Here is a 25,522-nt window from a genome sequence, read left to right as displayed (position 1 = left end):
CTCCATGAATATGCAATTTCTGGCTTAGACCTTTTTCTTTTTTTCTCTTTGCGTGTGTTTGGACCCGCCCTTTCATTTACGATGTTAACACCCCGAAAATGGAAAGAGACATGTCTTTAATGTTAGTTGCCATTCTTTTGGTTCTTGCTCGCCTGCAGGCGTTCAACCTTTAACCTTGTACGAGTATAATCCGAAAGAATCCGTTACGGCAACGCGACTAGATCCCACTCTAAGGTATCCTGGAGGTAGAACCCACCTGACTTTATGACATCTGTCATTAGCATTAGCGGCTGTTGCTGACAAAGAGCTGAGTGAAACGTGCGGCGAATCGCAGTCAGGGAATTAAATGCAACGGATTCTGTTGATTAAATGCCCTGGCCAACTTATTTCGCTGTGTGCCGGGCTCGATGAGAGATGGATTTGGGTCAGCAGAACAGCGGAACAGCAACTAGCAACCAACCGACAGAAGTAACAACAACCACATGGTCTAAAGCGACTCTGCAGCTGCCAACTTTTCTTTATTCGTCGGCACTAAATGAAAATTCTGAAAACTCTGGAATGCAGCTGTGGCGCCATCGGCCGACTGGATAGTGAAATTAAAATTCAGACGCACGCATTTAATTCTTTGTTTTATGGATCCCCTGCAGCAAAGCTATTTATACGAGTATATTTACACTGGGGCTAATTAATACGACACTGGGAGAACAAGTAGTTGCAATCAGAAACAATATGGTGGAATTAACAGAATTTAAAAATTTTCCTTTTTCTCAAGCTTCTCAAAGCTATTTAGTTTTTACAGAAATTTCTATACTTCAATCAATAAAGTACTGACACTTCAAAAAAGATGGTAATACTCTGAATAAGCCACATAAACATGATAGCTATTGATTTTTTTGTGACCGGTGAGCTGTGATAGGTGCATTTCAGCCAATTTAAATCCGTCACTTCGTGTTTATTAAATAGCGATGTTATTTACCTCAGTATATGCGTGAGCTACTAGTACCTATGCGTGTTCCGCCCGATTGAACCCCGCTTAGATCCGCGATCCGCCATTCCCGATCCCCGTTTGGGATTTTATCAGTGACGAGGATCGCTAAACACTCTGCTCCCAGCAGCTCGTCCAAATGATCGAATGACTGAATGACGGGCAGTGAGTAGTCAGTTAGTTAGTTAGGCGCTGCTCTTGTTGGCGGGCATGTTTAATGATGCTTAACGATCGCGACTGTCGGCTAACTGTCAAATTTTAACAGCTACACCGCTGGGCGTCCATGCGGGCCACTGGTCCGCCGCCTCCCATGGTGGGCTTCCACGATCCGGCTAATGAAGCCTATTGATTGGCCGCCAGAACTAGCTGTACCGTTGCATCCTCTTTCGAACTCAAGTCCGACTATGATTGTAACGCCGATGCAGTCAAGCGTCAATAGAACTAATCTTTGGGTAATTGAAACCGCCTTTCTAGCCGGCAGCACGCCATGTAGTACGGCCAAGTCTCCAATAGTATGCACACACGCCCACGCCCGAATCGGTGACTTACTGGCCACAAAGCTGAAACTGAAACTCTCACACACCCGACTGAGTAGTTGAGTATTTGAGCAGTTGCCGTTGGCGGTGTGTATTTTTTATGGGCTTATCACGCGCCCGCCGTAATGCGGAATGTCGCACAATGAGAACAGCCAGCGTGTGAGGCAATTGCATTGCATTACCCCTGCCCAGCCTGTTGCCCCCTCTATTGGCCCACTGGTGGAGCGCCGGCACCGGCACCCACCCACCCACATGGCATGACTTATAGCTGTCGCCGCTCCCAGGCAGCCACCAACTTGACAGATGGCATGCTCTATGCTCTACTCACCAGCAGCTCCACCATGCACTGCGAAAATATGGAAATTGCAGTAGATGTATTTATTTCAAGGGGCTGGTTTCCAAAAGTGTCCAATAATTTAAATTGGTATTCGGCATTTCACAATTAGAAAATGCAATCAACTAGACAGGTAACTATACTTCAATACATACGCGTTGGGATTTTTAAATTCATAAGATGAATGCCTGTTTCGTATCCTTGTTTTATTAACCAATAATTCATATGGTTGAATACCGAGTTCTTTATAGTTGATACGTAATTCCTGGTAGTACGCTGTCGCATTTCCATCGTTTGACTCACAAATCCCATTGGTAGTTGACTCCACTGAGTGCCTTTCGCTGAATGTAAACACAGCGATGACGATGGTGGCGCCGGGTTCTCTACACTTTTTGTTTTGCCACTTCTTTATTATAGATATGTATGTGCATATATATATCCACTGGCGAACTCCACTTGTAACAGCCGAGCAGGGAAAAAGTAAACAAGCTGCCGCTTTGGCTTACAGCCATTTAAACGCTCATTTAACGCGACTAAGTCCGCGAATGACATGTGACAGTTCTTGGCCCGGCTCATTACGGCCGCAAACAATGGTGGAAATTCCGCAAGAGCTGCTGTTTCAGCATTTGCTTTGGCGGCACTTGATCTTTGCGCCTGGCTGCGATGCTAAGCAGGTGATAAGTTGTGGGCAAATGTTGACAAATTGTTGGCATGTAAATGCAAATGCTCAAATGCGCGGGTTAATGACTTAAGGTGCTAACCCAGCCGGTTGGACCACTGAGCCCTTACACTTCCGCACGAGTTGCAGTTGCAGTTCAGCTCTGACCCCGAGCAATCGTCAGCTTAACTATTAATATTGATAAACGCGGCGTTGGCGTTGCAAGAGATTCCACTAAGGTCAGATTGCACTTAATTGAATGCCTCGATAGCCAGTCATTCAGTCGATCGAGCTACCACTCATCTTGCGATGAGTCGAGTCGCGCCGTCACTTGAAGGTCGTCTGTGGTGGTGGAATGCCTGCATATAGGTAGTATACAATGGTATAGTATAGTTTAGTATGGTGAAGTATAGTATAGAAGTGATGTGTTTGCCACAAGCCTCCATTTTTCGAGGGGCCACTGCACATTGTTGTCTCTCGGCCATTATTTGTCTTGGCTTGATTTGTGTGTCGCCGAGCGTTGGCGGCTCATTTCTGTCCCCTTTTATGAAACGAAGCAAAATGAAATGCTTGCCAATAAACTGAGATGGCTGGCCTTGAATTGAATGGGCGCCCAGTGGCACATTGTCGGGCTAATGAAAAGATTGCCGAGAACAAGCAAAAAACTGTTGACAATTTAATGAGAATTTTATTGTGCAAGATGGATTAAATTGGCCATTCATGCAGCGCGGCAGCAGTTTGAGTGAATTCCGAAATCCGCGCATATATAATTAAGTTCTATACGTACATAGATGTCAGTGTGAGTAGTATTATGGGGATTTAGTGTCTGGCCAAATTGAGTCCTTAATTTCTGGCCCCTGGTAGTTTGTACAGTTACCCGACTTTCAGACTTTGACAAGTTGCAGCAGCAACACCTGCTGCAGCAGCAGCAGCAACATCAGCATCAGCAGCACCAACACGAGGCCGAAAGAGAGCGGGTCATGATTGCGGCCATATAAACATTTATTTTTATTGCTTAATGGATACCCTGGACGGCGAGACTGCCAGACTGGTTGACTACTTGCAGCGCACTTTTATCAGCGCAGCTCTTCATGTTTGCTCGACGATTGGGATTGTCAATTGTCGATCGATGGCAATGGCGATGGCGATGGCCTGTAATTGAAGCTGCTCTGCTGCCTCCGTGTTTTGCCGTGCGGCACGGATCGCACGGCGGGCATCGCAGATCGAAGATCGTTGCCATTGCAGGCAGTGTAGGAAAGCTAAATTGGGTTAATTTCTGATTGATGACCAACATGGCCTGGTAAACTGTCGCGCGCCATTTCATTAGGCAGCTTGTTTTTAGACGCCCGTGATCAGTTTGTTCGATTTGGATTCGATCGTGAATTGCATTGACGTCAATGTACCTGTATTCGTATCTTCATCTGCAGTATTTCCACTATTTGCATCACGGATTTCATTAGTACTTCCGAATACCGTCTATTTATGGATCGAAGAGTAGGTGTGGGCTAAATTTAAACCGGTAGTGTGTGTTTACAGCAACCACGAAATTATGCATTCCATAGACCCAGCAATTATCGATGGATCATCCAGTTTGGGAGGGGCTTTTTTACTTTTTTGCCTTTTTGGCAATGCCAAGCACAACTAAACTGACTGACCCAAAACTGGGTTATGCATATTGCTGGTATTTTTGTTTATTTTGGTAATGCTTTATGTCTTTCTGTCTCAGCCACAATGATTTGTATGTATAGTGCACAACACAATGCGGCGCAATTGCAAGTCATTGAACCCACGGCAATATTATTATTACATTGTGTTTTTGTCGCTGGGGTCTCAGTAAGTGCTAACACATGTAAACATATAAAAAGAAGAGCAGCAGGATTGATGTACCCTAAAAAATGAAAGAGAGCATGAGTAACATGTATCGCACAATACTCAGAGTTTTTTCGGCGACAGATGCAGATGCAGATACAGATACAGATTGGAATTAAAGAGTTGCCTTGCATTCCATTCCAAACCGATTTGTTTCTCTGAATTGCGTGCTGCTGATGCCGTGTTGTAACAAGTTTCTCGACAGCAATTACTCACTAGTGTGCATCCGCTGGATTTTTAGTTAGTTTATCTCCCAGCGATAAATCGTCTCATATTTGTCTGCATAAATCCCACTTGTAATTGTCGGCTTCCGCACGAAAAGTAAGCAAAATAAAATCAAGCCGTAAAATGGTAAATAAACGTGTCAGGCAGGCCCATGTCCCATAAAACATCCATCTCTTGCCGTCTTTCGGCCGGCTGACTGCCAACATTCACTTCCAATTTGCGTTTGCGTTTGGCCATTGTCTTTTGTCTCTGGCCTGCGTTTCGTATACACGAAATTATGTCATCAACTTTCAATCAATTTCAATACACTTCAATCAATTTTGCACAACAAAAAGCGAGCATTAGATATTCAGATTTATGCAACACCCCGCGATACATGAGCTTTCTTTTTGAGCTGCACTAGCTACCACTAGATTGAAAATCGGTCAGCAGTGAAAACGAGAAGAGGAAGTCTCAGCAGCCACTGCTGGATGTTGCTGCTGCTGCTGTTGCAGCTGCAATCTGCATAATTTTCGCTTCACGTTTTGCATATTTTTCTAATTGAAAACCAAATTCAATCATTTCATTTCGCAATACTGCTGTTGCTGTGACTGTTGTTACTCCCCGACAGCAGCAAATGTCGAATGGTAATTGTAGTTGGCAGCGTTTAGGACCATTTATAACGCCCATTACCACGCCCCCGGCTGCGGCAGCGGCTGCTGCTCCACTGCCACCGTCTCATTTGGAACTTGGGCATTGGGCCTGGTCTTGGGATATTTGCTGTTTGCCTAAAAGCGTTTACTTTGTTTACTTTGTGTCAACCTTTTAACCCCGCGATCGTGCCGTTGCCGCTGTTGTTGCTGCTGCTGCTGCTGTAGTTGCAATTTCTGTTGCTGCCACTGATGTTGTGGTAATAATTTTCAATTAAGCGCAAAATACTTTAATGCTCCAATTCGATTTGCCAACATAAAATGCTTCGGCGGCGGCTATTGCAACACACGGGTGAAAGAATTCCAGCGGGATTTTGCATTTTATTAGTCAGTCTATCCAATAACCAAGCTGGCTGGCCTGGCCAGAGGCAGTTAGCGGATTTAGTTGGACCGCGGCTCCGTCTGCGAAAAGTCTGAGAAACCAACTGGCGCAGTCTTGGGAGAGAAACGTGCAAACGTGTCAATTTATGGTTTTCATTGCAACTTGCAAGAGAAAAGCCGGCTGCCGATTGCCGACTGTTGAACGTACAGCGTTTCCCGGGAAAACAGTGTAATGCTTGTAACAAATATTGTAACACCTAGCAGAGCAGCACATTTCAATTTAAAACCATCACATCTCCTTTGGCTGCAGGGAAAAGCGGAAAAAAACTGGCGAAACAAAAAACAAATTGAAAATCTAAAAGCTGCTAGAACAATGATTCTTCGGCAGTTTCAGAGGCTTATAACCGCTTGAGTAGGTTTCGCTTCCTTCTCCCTGCCTCAGCTGCAGTTTCTCAAGTGGGCCCTCGACGTGTATTCATTTCCTGCTAGAGAACGGAATGGAGACACCTTTGCCGGGATCTCCTCCCCTTATGGCCAGCTACCGCTTTGCATTTCCAGGCAGTGCTTGATGTCGACGAACCCGCCTCACAAAGTCTGGCGACGCCCACTGCAAATGGCTTTGCCTTCGCCCCTTTTGATAATTAATTAATCTTTTCGCGTTCCAAAAATAACAGTGCACCCAGCCTGATGAATGCGATATAAATGAACTGCCAATTAACAAAGTACTTTTCGTGCAATCAAACATTGTTGGTGCGTCTATTTTTTTTTTTTTTTTTTGAGTGGTAGCCACTCTCGTTTAAAATCAGAAACCAGTTCTTGTGCTTTTCACTTAAATCCTTTCCGTCAACAGATCTCTTCTCCAAAGCCATGTTGAGTTGGGAACGGCTTAAAGCGCACATTAAAGGTGTTAACTGGAGGCAAATCCTCTTAATGTGAGCCGCTAATGGGCAGGAAAGGGCATGGGTGCACACACTCGGGGCACTAATCGTGTATCACGCAGGGAAATAAATTGAATTAGAACCGTAAATCCCTGCGATGGTCATGCAAATGGAAGTGCGGCCTGCACCCACGGTCACGAGTCTGGAGAACCATCCACGGACAGAGGTGTGTCTCTCCTGGCGAAGAGGATGTGCGGCAGACAAAAACCCTCGGGCCTTGGAGCCCCTGCGTTCGCTTTCAACACCTGGGATCGAGTTGTCTCGCCTTTGTGATAACTTTATTTCAGATCCGAGCCCTTGGGCTGTCTGAAGGGCTGACATGTGTCTGCCACACACTAGCGTGGCATCTATCAAGAAATTTAAAAGGGTCATGCCCTCTTGGCCCAGACATTTCCATTTTTTATGCAGCGTAATAACGCTTTGTGTACGGCAAGACAGTCGTTCCTTTGTAGATCGAATTTTTCGAGAACTAATTGAGTTACAAAAGCTTATGGATATCCCTTATGGACAAACCCCTCATGTTCCTTAATCGATTTCAGTCAGAATAGGGGCTTAAGTATAGTGTAGCAATCGATTTGTCAATCAGAATAAATGCTTCTAAATTGTAACATCCTTTTTCGTATATAAAACTCAGTTCATTGCGTACGGTCTCCACTGTACTGTCCGCACCTGAACTACAGGTCCATGTTTTAGTGCCGGAAAGCCAGTGACCTGAGTGATTTCAATTAAGCTTCCCCGCAGACCGCTGATGACTCTATCGGGCTGCTGTGATTTCTAATGCCACATATCACGCCAGTCTGCAAAGTATGCAACTGGTGGGCTTTGCCAACCCCTTTGCAACCCGTATGTTAATGCGTTGGGACTCCTGATTTGTTAAAAGGTGCCGTGGTGGCAGTAACATTTGATTGCCAGTGCCCTGACGTCACGCGCCCAGTCGCACCCTGGAGACCCTGCCGTATCCTTATTGACAGCCTGACGGAAAAGTGTCTGTTTTGCGGTGGATGGGGTGACAGGTTGCGTGCTCGAAGCAATTATTTCCGACCGACACACTATTTTGTAAATTTATTAAGGATTTAGTGCTTTGCGGTTGAACTAATTAAATAAATATTTACTACGAGTGAAAAACTAATGGCCCAATCGAACGGAAGGCGAACTATTCAAACGCCACTTGAGTTAGAGCGGTGCAGTGTGGCGATTATATTTTATAGGCGATAAAGCTTATCTGGCTCACGACGCAAAGTTTGGAACCATTTGGCCAACTTCTTTGGGCCATGGCTCTAACCCGGGGCTGGCCAAAAAGAAACATGTGCGCAGATAAGGCCTGCATGTCCGATTAGACCATTTGACAGAAGACGGGCTGGAAGTGAACCCTTATCGATATGGCTTACGTACTGAACACCTGCACGGGACTTGAGTCACATGCGCTAATCGGTTGGAAATATTGGGTACATTTCTATAAGAACATCTCAGCATAACAAAATTGCATAAAAATGCCCTTAAAAAAATGGGAATGTTATTAGGGTATCCATATTATGATGCAAGCTGATATGGTTCCATAGTTCCTCAAAAGTTCATTGTCACCTGGAAGCATCACTGTCAGCCGTGTCTGGCAGCAGTTCACCTTTTTTACCTGGCTGCACAATGTGTTGAGGAGGGAGTTAGCAAAAGGTAGACGCATGCGTTGCCAATTTCTTAATAAGCTTACAGTTCCGGTTGCCGAGCCTGGTGACCTCAGACTGTGCTGCGTCCTGTTGGGAGTCACTGACTCTTTGGGCTTAGGAGTCATTGACATTGTCTGAGCAGGAAGCGGAGATGAGTGGATGAGTGCTTAGGAAGTGGTTTCTTTGTTCTGTAAATCCTAGGAGACTCCATTGCAACTCCAACTCCCAATCCCAAGGAGCTGTGTGTCCATTCAAGGGAAAACTTTCTCTTTTTATTTCGTGCTCCTGCCGCATCAGGGGATTCGAATTTCATTTTGCATCGAATCAAGGCTAAAACAATGCCCACAACCAGTGGGGGGTGGCCGGTTGCATGTCGACCGGCGATAAGAAATCTCGGGTCTGCGGAGTTGCAGTGTCCGTCAAGTTGTGTGATTGAAAGTGAAACTTATTCGGGCCGCACCGAATAGTTGCAATGCAGTGGCAAACTTTAACTAACTGTCTTCCTTCCTCTTTTGCTTCAGCTTCATGGGCGTTTGCGTGCAGGAGGGCCAACTACACGCCCTGACCGAGTACATCAATGGCGGCTCCCTGGAGCAGCTGCTGGCCAACAAGGAGGTGGTGCTCAGCGCCACGCAGAAGATAAGACTGGCGCTGGGTATAGCGCGCGGCATGTCCTACGTTCACGACGCAGGCATCTTTCACAGGGATCTGACGAGCAAGGTTAGTACCAACCGCAAGGATCACCAAGCTCTTTAATAATGCAATTCTCGTTCCAGAATGTACTTATTCGCAATCTGGCCAACGATCAGTACGAAGCTGTAGTGGGTGACTTTGGTCTAGCCGCAAAGATACCAGTCAAGTCGTAAGTATAACCTGGTCTAAACAACTATAACAGCGTACAATCATAAAATCCAGGTTTCTAATTAAACTAATCAAAAATGGGATTGCTTACAGCAGAAAATCACGCCTTGAGACAGTCGGCTCTCCGTATTGGGTTAGTCCGGAGTGCCTGAAGGGCCAATGGTACGACCAGACAAGCGATGTCTTCTCCTTTGGAATCATTCAGTGCGAGATCATAGCCCGCATCGAAGCGGACCCGGATATGATGCCGCGCACGGCGTCTTTTGGATTGGACTACCTGGCATTTGTAGAATTGTGTCCGATGGATACTCCTCCTGTGTTTTTACGTCTGGCCTTCTACTGCTGTCTGGTGAGTTTTGGACTTGCAAACAATCTAAGAATGTGTTGTAACCCGCTCAATAACTTACAGTACGATGCCAAGAGTCGACCCACGTTCCACGATGCCACCAAAAAGTTGACTTTGCTGCTGGAGAAATACGAACATGAGTCGTCGGCTGGAGCGAGCCCACTCAGTTCCCTGGAGCTGATTAACAGCTCTCCAGGAGGCAGCGATTCGGAAAATGTAACGTTGACTCCCCGGGCATCAGTACCCACGGTGGCCACTATTTGTACTGCTCCTGCTGGCACTTTAACTCCGCGCCACCTACAGAAAGTGGACGAGGACGGCTTCCGATTTCCAAGTAAAAAGTCTGCCTCGGCTGCGCTTCCGGCCACGCCTAATGGGTCTGCTGGAAGCAATGGTTTTGATGATCATGTACTGAAGTCTAGGGTGCGACGGGCTACTCAGAAATTGGAGGCCGAGATCCTGTTGCACCGGCGGTCGCTAAGCGAAAACATCATCCACTTCCCCATGCACACGTCGCCCAGTGACAAGGCGCGATGTCATCAGATGCAGCGCCAGCGCTCATCCACTCACTCACCAACGCCCCCAAGGCAGCTTTCCACTGTTCAGTTGCCCGCCACGTCTATTCCAGATCCCCCACCACTTCCCAAACCCGTCCCTGCTGTACTCACGCTGCGCAAAGTGGGCGAAACGATGTGTCTAAAGGATCCACAGTACAAGCCGACATCTGAAAAGGATCACAACGGCTCTAAACCGAATCCGTTTGAAGCGCTGGCGCAGCTCCGTGGTGTTAAGAAAATCCTGGACGCCAATCCTAAGACCTATGCAGCAGGGGTGGGAGATCTATTCAGCTCATGCTTTGAGATGCTAGCGCCGTTCTTTAAAGAGCTGGCCGCAATGCAGAGCAAAGCGGTGGCTCAGGGTGGTGGAACGAGTACGGATGAGACTGCGACAGGAAAACTTAATGAAAAGGCATCGGCAGCCACGCCCAATGAACCAAAGAGCCTTCCAGTGTCTCCGCATATGTCGCGCAAATACAGCGCCATCGAGCTTCGACTTCCTCAGCGATTCAGCAATGCTGCTCCTCCAGCAGTTACCAGTGCTCCACCACCACCTACTTTGCCAGCCGATGAGGATGACTGCGATGATTGCAATTCGGAAGGAGAGGATCCCGATGGCGGTGGCAACTGTGCAGATGCGGAATCCAGCAGCGATGACAGCGCCGTGCGTCCAGCCACTGTCCCAACCGCTCGAAAATATCGCGCGAATTCCTTATATACGCATCCTCTTTTTCGCGGTCCCAATGGCACCAGCATGAAAAGTACCAGTACCAGTGAATTCGAGAGCCCAACTCTACTAAAGGCCAGCGCATCTACAATCACGTTGACTGCATCGGTGGGTGCGTCCAATTCGTGTGAGGATCTGACTGAAAGCGCCAAGAAATCGAAAGACCAAGCGGGTAGCGGTGCAACAGCCGCGGCTTTACCCACTCCCATGTCTGGCTGCTCAACCAGGTTGGTGGAAACTCCGGTGTCCGTGTCATCCTGCGCTGATCTTGAGCTCGACGAACTGAAAAACACTTGCGATCTAAACGAATTAAAGAACTCGTGTGAGCAGCTTCCCTTAAAGACGAACCTAACAAGGCGGGACTCTATAGAAAGTGGCTTCTTCTCGTGCTTCAACGAAGAGTCCGATGCGGCGATAACCAACAACAGTTTTGGACGGCAGCTAAACGTGATTGGTTCGTTGGGGTTTGGTTGCGGCGGCGGGGGCAACAGTAGCAACTGCTGCTATGAGAAGTTGAAGACGCAGCTTATGCTCGATGCATGCGTCAGCGCAGATAGTGAAATCAAGTGAGTACACAAGATATTTTTGAACTTACTTTATAATATCGTACCGTATTAGATAAAGACTTTCAGTAAATCTCTTAAATGTATAGATTATATCATAATTGAAATCTAATTACTATATTGTAGTCGTTCAGAACCTTTGGCTCAAAAACTTTTATTATATTTATCTTAATCAAACTAGGTTTTTAAATTGTATGTTTCTGACGTTAGCTTAATGAACTGTACACAAACATTAGTTTTAAAAATATTTCATATAATATATGATACTTATTTCGGCATACCCCAGGTTAAACACAGCCACGGTATAAATATCGAGCCCCAAGCGCACACGAAAAGTAAGTGACTTGTTTAGCTAAAGCATAAAGCATAAATCACAATCATAAGTCACTTTTTTCAAAATATTACTAGTTTGTCGTGCTATTTGTGTAATACCATCTTATTAGTCGATGTTTGTCACAAAGCCATTAAGCATTTAAAAAAGCTATACAAATGTTTGTCTGATGATTTTGGTACATTAAGTAGGGCTTGTATTTGAGTTCTTGGTAACCAGTTACTGATTAAATTATTATCTTATAGCGATAAACTGGCGAGTTTGTGTCGCTGCTGCTACTATGCCACCTCGACATCGAACGCCGCCGTAACTGCAGCCGCTGCTGCAGTCCAACAACAACAGCAGAGCCACTTGCTCAACGACACGTCCTCGACATCCTCGTCGGTGCTACTGATCGACAATGATCCCGCTGCGATCGGGGGAAATACCTCATCTTCCACAGCGTTGGACTCGATGGATGACTTGGACGCCGACATTGTGGCATCGCGGCGCACACACCAGCGACGTTACACTTGCCACCATGCGTTGCTCAGCGGGAACGGCAACGAATCCCAAATGGCGGCTACAGCGGGTCTGATCAATCGACTGGCTCTGGACTCAGAGATTCATACTCTGCTTCAGCGCAGTCCTTTTGCAACGAATCAATTATTGTACTGTAAGAACCGCACCTCGTCCATCTACACGGATAGCTCCGATGATATAAGTAGCTTGACAGGCTCTGATTCCCTGCTCTGGGACGACCGCTCGTTCACGGCATTGCCCAGCACGAGATCCGCACAGATCGCCAAGATAGTGGAGTATTTTGAGCGGAAGCGACAGGACTCCTCGCCGCCATCGGTACACCATCGCAATGGGAACGGAACGGTAGCAGCTGCCGTGGCTGCCTCTGCCCTGGGTTCCAACTACCTTTCCTACGAGTCGCGTCGATATTCTGACTTCAAGCGGCCTCTGAACGCAGATGCCCTGTGCTTCGATCTGGACAAGAAGCCTGCGCAGCAAAGAATGATGGTGTGCGAAGGTGCAGTCAAGTCGAAGCTTCCCATATTCGACAAAAAGAAGCAACAGCAAGGCGGCTAGCTGGGGGACCTTGTTATGACAACCCCGACCTGATACATATTTAATAACTTATTTGTTAAGTCTCCCTGACTTAGTTCGATTCTGTGAGATTTGTATCCCCACATACGATTCCTTTATACCTGGAAGTACCACTTGATAAAAATACAAAAAAAAATCGCAAATAATTTTGCCCTGAAAAGTTGGTTAGTTTTAAATGCGTAAAAGTTTAATTTATAAGTAAATAGTTGATTTCCTTATTGTCAAGTGTATAGAGCGCAATTGCAAGTAAGCCAAAATGTTCTACTAAAAATAAGCATGCTTTACAATAAGCAAACCAATTTCGTTTGTATTAGTTGAAAAATTGTATCTAATTACCATTTATAAGCATATACATAAACATAATCATACGTCGTACTGGTTCCTAGTCCTTCAAATTTACTTCGCTATATATATTATGCTAAATTAGCGAGTATTCAAAAACCAATCATGGAAAGTATTTATTCTTAGTAATTATATCTGTCGCTGGTAAACTCCTATGAAATGGCGTAGCTGTTCTTTATGAATACATTTACATATAATTTTAAATTTATTACGCTATTTATTTGATTTTGTCTAAACTCTGTATAAAAATATGATGTTTAAAATACAATACAAATATACACACATTTATACATAAAATGGCATAATGCAATATATACAGTTTACCTGTAACGATTAATTTAAATACGTAGGCTTACCAACTTGAGGTTTAAAGACTTGATGCCCCTTTCCCTCTAAAATTGTACAGATGATCGCGATCAATTTAAGAAGCAAGATCACTTATCATTGGCCAATCCAGTTTGGCTTAAACACGACATATGACTTTAGTTTTAGATTCCTATGTTTCAAAAATGTGGTTATCTGCATTACAAATAAATACATAAGTGTATACAATGCACCCAGAAGATCAATTTCATATATTGGCTGATAAATTCCGATTATATAAAGAGTATTATGGGACATGATCAATTGTTTTATTTCTTTTTGTGTGTCATTTACAATCGAACTTACAATTACGGTAAATGAAAATCGGCTGCAATTACTTCAATTATAACATATATTGCAAAAGAGCAAGGCGAAGACTGAGCCATCATTTTTCAATTGGCTAGTAGTTTCCATTATACTGATGATAGGAAAATATATCCGTAAAATGAATATATTATCAAGAATTCTTTAGGAAATATTAGCTTCAAATGAAGCATCTTACTTTACCAACTTAGACACTGTTGAACAGAAAAATTAATTATAATAAGTGAGACTTCCGCAGATGTAGATAAAGTACAATATGTGTACATATTAAAGATTGTTAAGAAATGTAAGTCGTCCATTTGATCATAACACGTCAACCTCATTGCATCGTCTTGTTAATGGGTTCTAAGTAAAGCCAAACATTAAAGAATCATGAATTTAGAATTCATTTCCGGTTGCCAATCAAACATTTTAAAGCACTTACCGACTTGGGTCGTTGACGAATAAGTATTATAAATATTATTACCAACATTGAAATCGCAATCCATCCCAGACACAAACGAAATTAATTTCGGTTTTTAACATATGTAAATTTTAAATCGAAAACATGTCAGGCAAACAAATAATTTTGTAATACTGTAAACTAAGTTAATGTACTCGTATAATAAAGATACTGATATAGTTACACCTCAGATTTTATCTTTTACCACTATGTAACCAGGGTCGTAAGTACGGAGTCCAAGATCTTTCGTTTTCTGATCCTAAAAGTATACACTGAAAAATTATTATTTACATTACTAAAACTGTAAAATGTCTGTAGAAAATCGTAAGGTTTTCTTTCATTTGTATTTGGTTACTTTTACCGCCAACGTTTGGTTTATTGAAAAAAGGCTTCAACGATTATGATATCAGAATTATGTTTATTTTGCATGGTTTTCTATGGTACAGTAATTAGGTAAATTGTGAGTACATTTAAGTTTATGTTGTTAAATTGAGTAAAAAGCTTTTATCTCATTTCCGACGATTCGGGAGTCAAATGAGAAAGTTTAAATGATTCGCATTTCAAATCAGACTCGCAAAAGTCGCTGGGATCGTGGGGTGCAGTGTTCGTTGGTGGCGTTGGTCTATATATCTGGAAAGGTGAGCTTACTGACTATAAGCTGTAGAACAGAACTAGATTACCACATGGTCTACCTCTAAGCGCGGCATATTCCTGCTGTCTCATAAACTTTGAATAAATAATACAAACTAAAATTGGACTAAACTAATATTGGGACTCATTCCTCAGATACACTTAGCTCAACGTCAGACTTCGGGGACCCATTCGGGGCACATTTCTGGGTCCAGCCTGGGCCTTTGGTAGCTCAGCGGACTTGCGTGCTCCATCCTCCTCGTCCTCGTCTCCGAAGAGCAGGGCCGCCAGGCTCGTCTCAAAGGTGGACTTCTTGCGCTGCGTGGGCTTTGTGCTGACTGCTGGCGCCTTGGTGGTTGCCAGTGTGACATACGACTTCGTTACCCCGGGTTGATGGGTTGTTGAGGTTGTGGATGTGGTGGAGGACGTTGAGGTGGAACTGCTGCTGCTGCTGCTAACGGGTGAAGCTGATGTAGAAGATTTTTCTGTGGTGCCCATCAGTGGCAAAGCGATTGGCTGGTCCTTGCCAGCATTCTTGGCACCTGCGATCTCTTCTTGTTCCACTTGCTCAACGTGTTTGTAGCCCGGTGGATAAATGGGTTTGAAGCCACCTTGAAGTTGTGGCTGGAAGCTGTCCATTTCAGAAGGTTTTTCCGCCGTCAGCGGACTAGCAGTGGGCTGCTCCTCTTCTGATTTCTTTTGCTCGGCGAGGTCCACATCAGCCCGGTTAATGTTGTTCTTCTCAAAGATCGCCTGATCCGTGGTCGACGGCAGAATGTTCCAGTTACTGGGCGCGGCAGGGTTTACTGCTGCTGCTCCACTGGCACCGCCTAGGCTCACACTTGGGTAAAATGGTGCCATGAAGTCCTTCTCGAAGTTCTGGCCACGCAGATCAAAATCACTGCTCAGGCCCTCCTCCGTCTGGGTGTCCTGTCGGATCTCGTTGATTACCGACGTCGCCAGATTGATATTGGAGAATTTTTGCCCCTGTTCGTGGCGGAATGGATTAGGCTCTGTGGGCGTGTAGGCAATTGCTATGGGTGTCTCTGTTCCGGTGACCATAGCTCCCGTAATTATCCTTGGAGCCACGAGTACTCCCGAAACAGACGTCTGTGAGTCGGGGTGAAGGTCGGAATAAGAGGGGTCTGGCTTCTCGATAGGATAGGGGAACTTCTCTTTGGGAACTGGCTGCGCCTTGTTCTGCTGCTGCAGGGATTGCGGTTTCTTGTTCTTGAGAATGGGTTCCTGGGGCTGATCGCGAGTCACGGAGAAGGGAGTGTTTTGGTACTCGGCAGGAGCTGAAGGAGCATCGCCTTCGCTCTGTCCTTTCTCTGCACTCTTCATAGGAAAAACAACGTACATGCCGTTGGGGTCCAACTTTTGCTGGCTAAGTTTGGAGACCTCAGCTTCTTGGGGATCATTGTCGGCCGTGACCTGGATCTCTCCTGCACCCGTATCATCGCCAGGCAGGCTTACAGCCTTCTTTTGGGACTGTAGCATTTGTAATGTGACCACTGGCTCCAGTTTCGTCTCCTCCGCTCCCTTGCGATCCTTGCCGGGGGTCACGGGCTGTGGTGGATCGTTGATCACCAGATCTTCTTCCTCGAAGTCGGCAGCTGCCTCAGCATCAATCGTTTTGTAGCGTTCCGATGAAGGTGCATGTCGCTCAGCGGGATAGCCATCAACGGATCTTAATGGACCAGGACTCTGGGGGCGACGGGGATACATGTGATCGGGCAGATAGGGCACATTCTGTCCTCCATACGGAGGAAGTCTGTAAACTCTCCTATTAACATCTCCTCCTGGACCGGGCCCCATGGGATACTCCGAGATGCGATTCATGGGATAGCGCTTCTGCATCATTTGCTGATGCTGCTGGTGTAAAGGCTGACGGCGGTGGGCAAACTGAGGTTGCATCGAAGGATTATAAGGGCGTTTGGGACCGGGACCACCTTGCTGAGGCAGACGGATGTTTCCTGGTTCCTGCTTCAAGGCAGGAGGATGTCCGCTGGAAATCTTGGCATTCGGGCGGAACTGTGGCAAAATATTTGGTAGGTTGCTGGGACGGGGTCCGTTTTGAGGCTTCCGGTTGAACTCGTTATAGAAGTTGGATGGGCCTGATGTACCGAGTGGACGCTTTCCAGGAGTCGGTGATGCATGAGCGACTGGTACAGTAGTGGTGTATCGCGGAGGTGGCTCCATATCCAGCGAGGGTTGCTCACCGAGTACAGGCTGCTGGGCGGGGAATTTCTAAGAAGATTGGAATATATTATATAAAGTTTATTTGATTTTCCTAAATAAGGGACTGTTTATTACCAATGGTTGTTTCTGCTGGCTCAGGTTAAGCACTTCATGCTGCTGGATCTGCACACTGGCGCTGCCAGGAGCTACTTCATCCTTGGGTTTGGGAAAAACAACTGGATTGGAGTTCTGAATTTGCTGTAGACTTAAAGGTTGTGCATGACCATTAATGCTTGGTCCTGCCGGAGGACCCTGCATCACAGCGGAGGAGGGAAGTTCCATCGACTCCTCTCCCTGGGCGGGGAATCGAATGTTGGTGGAGACAAGAAGTTCCTTTGTGTCCTCTCCCTGCATTAAAACCGGTGGAGTGGGCTGTGGCTGTGGTGGGGTCGACGACTGCTGCTGAGTGTAGGGATGAGGAGGCTGCTCAGGCCTGGTCACGGGTTTCTTTAATGGTCGCTTGTTGGATCCGATTAGGGGAAGCTGTTGATAGGGGGTTGGTGCCTCTGGTGGTGGCTCTTGGTAGGAAACGGTTCCAGGTGCTCCTGATGTGGCCACATTTCCGTTCTGATGGAAGTTTGAGTTCTGCTGGATGCTCGGCATCTGTTGTAAGTTCGGTGGCGGAGGCAGTGGTTCCTTGATAGGTCGCTTGATGTTGGCAATGTCCTCGTTGATCACCTGACCGTATTGAACACCTGGCGTGTCCTTGGCGAATACTGGTTCCTTCTCAATGCTCGGGTGGCCCACGCTAACTTGTTGCACCTGACTGCCCAGAACGAAAGAGGCTGACTGCTGTCCCGGCGAAATCACCACATTATTGATCTGGCCCGGCACAGGTCGGTATTGCATCATGTTTGGCTGCTGCACCTGGTAGGACACGTACTCGTTGCTGTAGTTCTCCTGACTACCAGAGATAACCTTCTGCTCATTCGGATTGGGCCGTTGATGTGATGCTGGTTGCTGTGTTCCTGGTTGCTGCTGGGAACCGGGCTGCTGCATGGCGAAGGGCGATGGCTTGGATGGTGCAATGGGCTGAATGAGATTGCCCTGGGCATCGAATCCTTGGTTCTGTTGGTAGTTTTGGGCCACATTGGATTCTTCTTCAGCCAAGCTATTGAATATATCGCTGAGTGTCATAGGAGGTTTAGGAGGAGATGGTTTCTTCTGCAGAGGTGGCGGGAGTGGCTGATGTTGCTGCTGCTGTTGATGTTGTTGTTGTATATGTTGCTGTTGGTGATGTTGTTGCTGCTGCTGTTTTTCCAGTTGCTGCTGGTACGGATGCTTCTGCTTTTCCAGATGCTGCTTCTCTAATTGCAGCTGATACTGCTGCTGTTCATATTGTTGTTGCTGCTGCTCCTGATATTGCTGGTGCTGTATTTGCTGTTGCTTCTGCATCTGCTGCTGCTTCTCCAGTTGCAGCTGTTGCTGCTCCTCCGCCTGAGTGTTCTTCTGCCCCAGAGTGTGATAAACGTCGGCTGGATCCAGGTTGGGAATACCAGTTCCCGGAATGGGACTAAAGGCGGGTAGGGGCGTGGGTCCTTCGGTGAACATCACAGGTGCGCTTGTGCTCGATGTGGTGTACATCTTGGTGGTTGTGGCAGGCTCCGTAGGGAAGATAGCTGCCTGTGGAGTGGCATGGTGGGTGGTGAGGGCCACATCGCTGCTGCTGGGAGTTGGTCTGGGCGATGACTTCACCGGGCGCTGATCCTCCTGACCAACCATTGGCCTGCCACTGGTGCTGGGCACTGTGGGACTGTACTTCTTGGTCGGCACAAACTTCTTGCGGGTGGTGCTGGTACGCGGTGGTTGTGTGGTCGTGGAAGCCGTCTGCAAAGGAATGGGGCGTCTTGAGGTGGTGGTGTACTTGACCGCCGGGCTTGTGGCTGCCGTTATTGTAGTGGTGGTAACTGTTTTCCGTGAAGGGGGTAAAGTTCCCCGAGTTGTAGTTGTTGTAGTGGTTGTCGTCGTAGACGTGGTGGTGGTGGAAGGACTACTGGGATAGTAAGCTCCAGCCGTGGGCGTCACTGCAGTTAGTTTAGTAGTTGGCACGGTGAAGAAGTTCGAGCTATGATAGTTGGGTGGTGGGGGTGTAACTGGAGCCACCACGGAAGTGGGTTTCTTGTTGGTGATGAAATTCTTGTTACTGCCCTGGTACTTTAAGTTGGCATACGAACTGGATACCAGCGGATAAACGAACTTCGACGAGGAGTACTTCACGGGCAGATTCAAGAAGTCGTGTATGTTGGGCGAACTGCCACCACTCAGCACAATCTTCTCGTTGGGATCGAGCACCTCATTGGCCTCGGGTTGAATTCCCGCCGGCTTCTTGGCACTGAAGTCCAGCTGACCAGACACGGGATCCTGGCGCGCATAGTACGGTTTTCCCTCGTTGAAAATCTGGTTGGGCAGCACATAGCTTGTAGAGATGACGTCCTCCTCGCCCGAGACATCAGCACTCCTGGCTTCCAAGGGCAACAGGACCGATGGGGTCTCGGTGGTGGACTCCCCGCTTGATGTTGCGGTTGTGCAATAGAGCAACATTAGTGCCACCAGCAACCTTAGGTTGCTACTGCCTCCCATTTCGATTGGCTGCAATGAGAGAAGCGAAATTAAAACTTTTGTTTGAATCGCAGACCTTCCGCCCAAGCCGAAACCACTCTTGATTTCTGAGTCTGCACAAGGCCGCTGTCACTTCAAACGCTTTGACAACGGACCGCTTCCACATTTATGGTGCGAAAATTGAAGGCAGTCGGCTGAGATTGCTGGTGTGGCTGCTTTGAGTCCCGACAGCAAGACCTCGGCCACTCGGCAATTTGTCAGCAGAGCAAGCGCCGTAGGTTGGCTTAATTGAGACATGACCGTGTCTGCTTCTTTGCGAGAAGTGTTTTGGCCAAACAAAGAGCTTAGTACTATACGTTCGGGGCCTTCGGATGGGTTATGATTGCAGATCAAAACATCGGCTGGCAGTGTCGCTTACAATTAACAACACAACTGGTGCACTCCCAATTTGGCACTGACTCTGGTCCACAAGTGACTGGATGGGATTGCTTTGATTTTCATAAAAAGCTGCTACAATACTTGCGGCCAGCAAGCAAATAAAAGGAAAAAGTGAAATTTTACCAAATGTGAGCAGCCAGTTTTTGCAGCAAGTGGAAAACCCGTCTAGGAGTTGTGGCTTGTTGTGGTGGTCGCTCATTGTGGTGGTTATGTCAAACGAGCCAAATGCCAGTCTCTGGCCTAAGCTACAGATGTTGCTATTGTCTAATGCTCTTCGATATTCTGCAGCTACAAAAAAAAGAGCCGAAAGAGCCAAAAGATCCGAAATCGATTGGGCCGCCAGTGCTTTCGATTCGCCGCTTCTTCTGCCGTGACAAGAAATTCACTTTCAAAAACACAGTTCAACTTTCATTCAATCAAAATACATCGATAATGTCACCCAGCCGAAATACCCAGCGCTAATTATGACTGACTCAACGGCGGAGAGCAGCCATAAGAGCATCAATGTCAACCTCATCCAGCCAGGAGCGAGGCTCATTATGCGCTTAATCGCCGCGTACTGTCAATCAAAAATTTTCACGTAGAAACTTATTCAAAGAGCCACGGGCACACTACTCACTGGGATTTGAGCAGCAAGAATCCCAGATGAAAGTGCAATTGCCGCAATTGGCAGTGGTGTCTCCAATTGCCGTGGTTATTATTATTATTATTATGGTCTAGATTTCCTCTCGATTGCATGCGGCATGTGCCACCACACGAAATCATTGCGAGTGAACTGCGATCTAAGTGCTCGGCCATTTAACTGCAGCATGTTTTCTAGCATCTACCAACTTTCATTTCAGTTGTCAATGAATTGGCCAGCGATTGTGTGCTTTCTTGTGTTCTTTTATTTCATACAAAGTGTTATGCAAATGCAGAGCTTGTTTGCCTCAATTTAGCATGCTTGTCGATGGGCTGTAATTCAGAAGAGCAAGTCGAACTCGTATCAACAGACTGGCTAACTGGGTAATTGGGTCACAATTTAGGAACTTGTTTGCTCTTCCCATCACTTTATTAATGTCCACATCGCGCATGCTAACACGGCCAAGTTCGCTTTTATCAGTATGCTAATAAAAAGAACAGCCCAAAGAGAAGCAGCATGAGCAGAAGCAACAGAGCATCCTCCTGTAGAACTTAGAATGCCAAAAGAAACCTGTCATCGCTGGATTGTTGAAAGAGCACGCGCCCGAAAGCAATGAAATGTGTGAGGCAAACGAAAGACTCAAGACACAAACTTCTTGTCAACAAGTCTTTGAATATGCGAACGTGGTTTCAATGCACATTTGAGCCGCACTTGATTGCCACTTTCCATTATGAGTGCCGTCGAAGAAGAAGACATTTCTGGGCGGACAGTGCTGCATTTTCATTTTCATAATTTACGCATCTGGGTCACTGTGCTAATTGTTTGTAATTATTATTCAATATGTGAGGCTTGGCTTTCTTGTCGCGTAGAAAGTGCTAATTTAATTAAATTTGAATTTTGGATCGAGTTTTTGATCGCGACATTCCAAAACATTTCGTGGGTTCAACGAACCCACCAATTGCTGACCCAGTTCCTTGGTAAGGAAGTCTACGGATTAGTGTAATCACTTTCCTGCCGCACTTTTCTTTCCCATTACACAATTCGCCCTGCTCTCTGATTAATTCATTTCAGACGGGGTTCCCACAATAATGTTGGTATGAAGTGCATAAACGTCAAAACTTTCCCCTTCTCCTGCCTGCTGCGAAGTGTCGCTCTTCAGAGGAGGGCACCCCGAAAAAGTCGCACGTCTATTACGGGCCACAGCAATTAGGTGTAGTTTTTAATAGTGGCAATCAAAAGCGTGGTAAACATAATTACGACGACAAAACGAAACACATAATAGCGAAAATGCTTAATCCAGCCCTGCGGCCAATGTTGACAAAGAGCAGAGCCAGCGAAGTCATTAGACACCCGGGCCAATCTCAGAGGGGCCCCGAAAACCCTAAGACTCAACTTAAACTGTCTCTGGCGAGCTAATTTTTAAACCAGATTCGGGGGATTGGAGGAGACGGCGCTTTTCTACATTTCTTATTTCTTTCAATGGCACGGCCAGCAGCAGCTGCAACTTTCACTTTTGGCAGTCAAAAATTTCTCGCTCAGCTTCTGAGTGCTCTTGCCTTTGCGGCTGTATGTGATGTGGTGCGGCGCCAGGCAGAGAGAATTATTTATGGCTTACCGAATTTATGCCTCACCTTTAACCGCAACGCAACGCAACGGCAAAAGCAGCCAAACCAGAACGGTAGGACGCAAAATAAAAATAATTAAAATCGGTGAAATTTTTGATTGCCCCCGCTGTCCGCCGTATGAGGCAACTTCTGATTCCAAATACCGAGGAAGCCATTCTTCCTGCCCGCCGGTCTGCCTCACGTTTTTTTTTATTTAGCTGTTGTTTCTGTTTCTGTTGCTTTTTCGGTGAATCAGCCAGGCAGATACCAGATACCCAATACCCAATGGAGGTACCACAAAATAAACCAACAACGTCTGCGAGAGAAGCGGCTAAACCCCGTGTACGTAGCACAGCTGACCCCGTTAGCGATCATTGGACAAACAGTCGCTGGCGAGTGCGACTGGAATGTGGACGAAGCCTGGTCGTGGGCTTGGAAACCCTATGCTTCAGGCCCGCAGGTCCCAGTGGTATTTAAAGTCACAAATATACAAATAAAAAAGTCCAGCATGAATGTAAAAGTTATTTAAAAAAAGTTATTGCATCTTTAACTCTCTTATTGGCAAACGTGCAGTAATTAATCAGTCGAGCTAATCAACAAATTTCCCAACAGGGTACAACGAGAGTTAGTTTCCCAACCCTAGGCAGTATCCATTTTGATGGCCTCAGGTATTACCATTTCCAAAATCGCCGCCGTCTTAGTCATTCGGATTTAATTTGCATTTCTTTCTGGCAAAAAACGAGAAGGCGAAACAAAACAACTCGAGAAATTTCACTTTTTAAGGTGCGTAATCGCTCTTGGCCACCACCACACACACTCATAAATCCCGGCTATGATCTCTGGGATCTGATGTTGACTGATTTTAACGTTAACAAATGTTGGCAAGTGCAAACACCTTGGCCAAAGTCTCGTGAATCATTCGAGTGTTGCAATCACACGAAATTTCGAATGTATTCCCGCAAACCAAAAGCAATCACCGGCCAAGGAAATCCGTGATCGGATTTCCGCTCTCTCGCTGGTGAAGATAGAAAGTGACGCCCACATGCTAAGTGCGATTAGCATATAGAAATGAATAACCCCATTGGCCAAAACAGACGAAATTCCTTCAGGCCAGAAGAAAAATAAAAAAAAATAACTAAAATCCGAATGTCTTAAAAATCAATAAACCGAAATAGCCGCTGACCGCGTCTAAAAAATGGCAATGAAAGTCAAGGCAACGTGCCTGAAATCTTAATTATAATAATACGCATTTGCAGGTTCTTCAAAGAGAAATGGTGAAATTTTTAGCTTGCCGCCAGAGTGTGAAGTTCAAGCCGAGCACTTCAAATGCCACACACATACACTCCAAAACTTGAATTTGTTGCTATTTTATTAGTTTTAATGAAGTCGACGACGGCGAATCGAAATTTTCAACAACTTATGGCACATAGCGAGGAAATTATGCGCTGCACACATGTGCAGACCATATGAATTTTACAATGGAATTGTTATTATTAAAGTACTGTCCGAGCCATCAAATGGAAACTGTTCAAGTACTGATTTAAAGAAAAAGCGTACAGAAAAGCTAGTCAGCACACACTGACAGCTGGATAGTTTGCTACACTTTTTGAAGTATATCTTTGTAAATTTGTATTTAATTCTTGGTTATTATTACTTTATAAACGATGTGAGTGATTTTTGTCCATTTACCTTTAGTTCGTTATAATGTTTTTCACGTTGTAACAAATGTATAAGCACGAGCCGCTCACAGTGTGGCTCAAATAAAAAGGAAAGTGCCGAGGATGCCCGATTTGAAAAACAATTTCAGAGAGCAGCGATAAGGCCGATAAGCGAGCGATGATTGACTATGTTCGCCGATGGACGTATCCCATTTTGCGATCTGGTCGGCCAATAAATCTTTCAAGGCTGTCAGTTCGTTTTTGGTGGCCAAGTGTGACTTCCTCGGCTAGAGAAGAAGCACCCATAAATGGCCAGATCTCGAGTGTAATTCGGTTTAGGCCTGCTGCCTCTGGCATTGCTTTTATGGTCACTTGGCTTTTTGGCTCACTTGGCTGGTTGCTGGGTTGTTTTTAATGCAATTGCAATAGCTGCGGCATTAGAAATTGCTGCGCCCGCGCGTGCCATCCAGTAAATGGGTTGGCTCCAAGTTCTGTTTCTGCTTCTGATTCTGCTTATGTTTGGCCCGGCATAGCTAAGCATATAGTATGATTCTGGCTTGCCAGCCAATTTGGGTCGCTGACGATGGCTATAAATCAGGCGGCGGACTCCTTCCCTATTGGGAACGCTGCTCCGACCTTTTGGGAAAGTAATAAATTAGCTAACGGTTGGCTGCCAATTGATCTCGTTATCTCCTCGTCTGTGTATTGAATAATTCGCACCCAGTGCATAACAGCCGCCGACACGCAACCCATTGAATCTCATGCAAAGTGTGAATTCATTACCAGAATTAAATTACTTTGCACTTTACATAACGCCAGGCGATGGTCAATGAACCTGACAATTTTTTGGCCAGCGGAATGCGGAATCTCGGAAACAAGTTAGCGGCAATTAGCATGTAGTCCACGATTTGTATGTCAACCGAATTTGATGGAGAGGAAAGTATGACATCGCGAGATCTGGACTAAAATAAAAAGCCGTCTTGTGCATGTAGTTGCGTACATAATTATTCTCTTGCAAAAACTCAAGTAACGTTTTTTTACCAGATGTGCAAGGGCCGGCGACAAAAAAGCGGAGGCTAAACAAAAGACTGAAGGCACGAACTCGTGTGGGTTGCCCTGATTTCCAGCTGGTGACCAGCAAGAGCCCGCTGCAGTTTGCTTATTTTTTGTGCTTTGTCGAGTGCAGCTTGCTAATTAGCTGCAACCGTAATGGCCGACAAACATTCCTAACCGCTTAACCCACAAATCTTACCCGCAAACTGGCTGAACCTGGCTGATATCCTTAACTGTGGTGGCCCTAAGTATTCCACAATTAGTTGTTTGTATAGAAACCAATAGAGTTCACACAGGCACACTCGCGGCGAATGGAAGAGCTCACCGAGCACACACAACAATTACCGTTGTTGCGATTTCCGTTGACGGTGCCGTACGAAATTCGATTCGATTTTCCAAACACGTCTCGCACTTTTCTTTTCTCTCGGCTCGCGTTCAATATTAAATTTATGGTATTTGCATTTATGCCGCGAAAGAATCTGAAGAGAAGACCACGACGCGACCGCTGCCTTCAACGGCCACACACTGAATGAAGTTGTGCGACGACAAA

The 25,522-nt window shown here is 46.0% G+C and overlaps 2 protein-coding genes across 6 annotated transcripts in view; one reads left to right on the top strand and one right to left on the bottom strand.

Annotated features, from left to right (window-relative positions):
* LOC6535643 (probable serine/threonine-protein kinase roco5) overlaps window positions 1-14,350 on the top strand; it is a 49,009-nt gene extending 34,659 nt beyond the window's left edge. For 2 of the 4 annotated variants that reach the window (XM_015191765.3, XM_043207111.1), the window contains 5 exons: window positions 8,738-8,936; window positions 8,993-9,078; window positions 9,171-9,426; window positions 9,487-11,273; window positions 11,847-14,350. In XM_015191765.3, the coding sequence (XP_015047251.3) occupies window positions 8,738-8,936; window positions 8,993-9,078; window positions 9,171-9,426; window positions 9,487-11,273; window positions 11,847-12,678 (3,160 nt within the window). In that variant the 3' untranslated portion in view covers window positions 12,679-14,350. Of the gene's footprint in view, window positions 1-8,737; window positions 8,937-8,992; window positions 9,079-9,170; window positions 9,427-9,486; window positions 11,274-11,556; window positions 11,606-11,846 lie in introns of all 4 variants that reach the window. The other 2 variants (XM_043207112.1, XM_043207110.1) reach the window with 2 other exon arrangements.
* A 238-nt stretch (window positions 14,351-14,588) lies between these two features.
* LOC6535642 (nuclear receptor coactivator 6) lies at window positions 14,589-25,508 on the bottom strand. Of its 2 annotated transcripts, none has more exons than XM_039375518.1 (3): window positions 25,172-25,508; window positions 17,114-19,627; window positions 14,589-17,047 (listed from the first exon to the last, which is right to left on the bottom strand). In XM_039375518.1, the coding sequence occupies exons 2-3, from the start codon at window positions 19,616-19,618 to the stop codon at window positions 14,960-14,962; spliced, it is 4,593 nt and encodes a 1,530-aa protein (XP_039231452.1). In that variant the 5' UTR covers window positions 19,619-19,627; window positions 25,172-25,508; the 3' UTR covers window positions 14,589-14,959. The 2 variants fall into 2 exon arrangements, with proteins under 2 accessions (XP_039231452.1, XP_039231453.1); XM_039375519.1 differs by having other exon boundaries at window positions 25,318-25,508.
* Window positions 25,509-25,522: the final 14 nt, after the last annotated feature.

Source organism: Drosophila yakuba, chromosome 3R (assembly GCF_016746365.2).
Source record: "Drosophila yakuba strain Tai18E2 chromosome 3R, Prin_Dyak_Tai18E2_2.1, whole genome shotgun sequence".
In the NCBI taxonomy this organism is placed as follows: Eukaryota; Metazoa; Arthropoda; class Insecta; order Diptera; family Drosophilidae; genus Drosophila; species Drosophila yakuba.
This window is presented reverse-complemented; position numbering and strand designations above follow the sequence as displayed.

Coding starts and splice junctions, on each gene's coding strand:
- LOC6535642 (XM_039375518.1), bottom strand. CDS start 19,618: ATGGGAGGCAGTAGCAACCTAAGGTTGCTGGTGGCACTAATGTTGCTC. Junction 17,048..17,113: donor GCCAGCAGAAACAACCATTG/GTAATAAACAGT, acceptor CAATCTTCTTAG/AAATTCCCCGCCCAGCAGCC.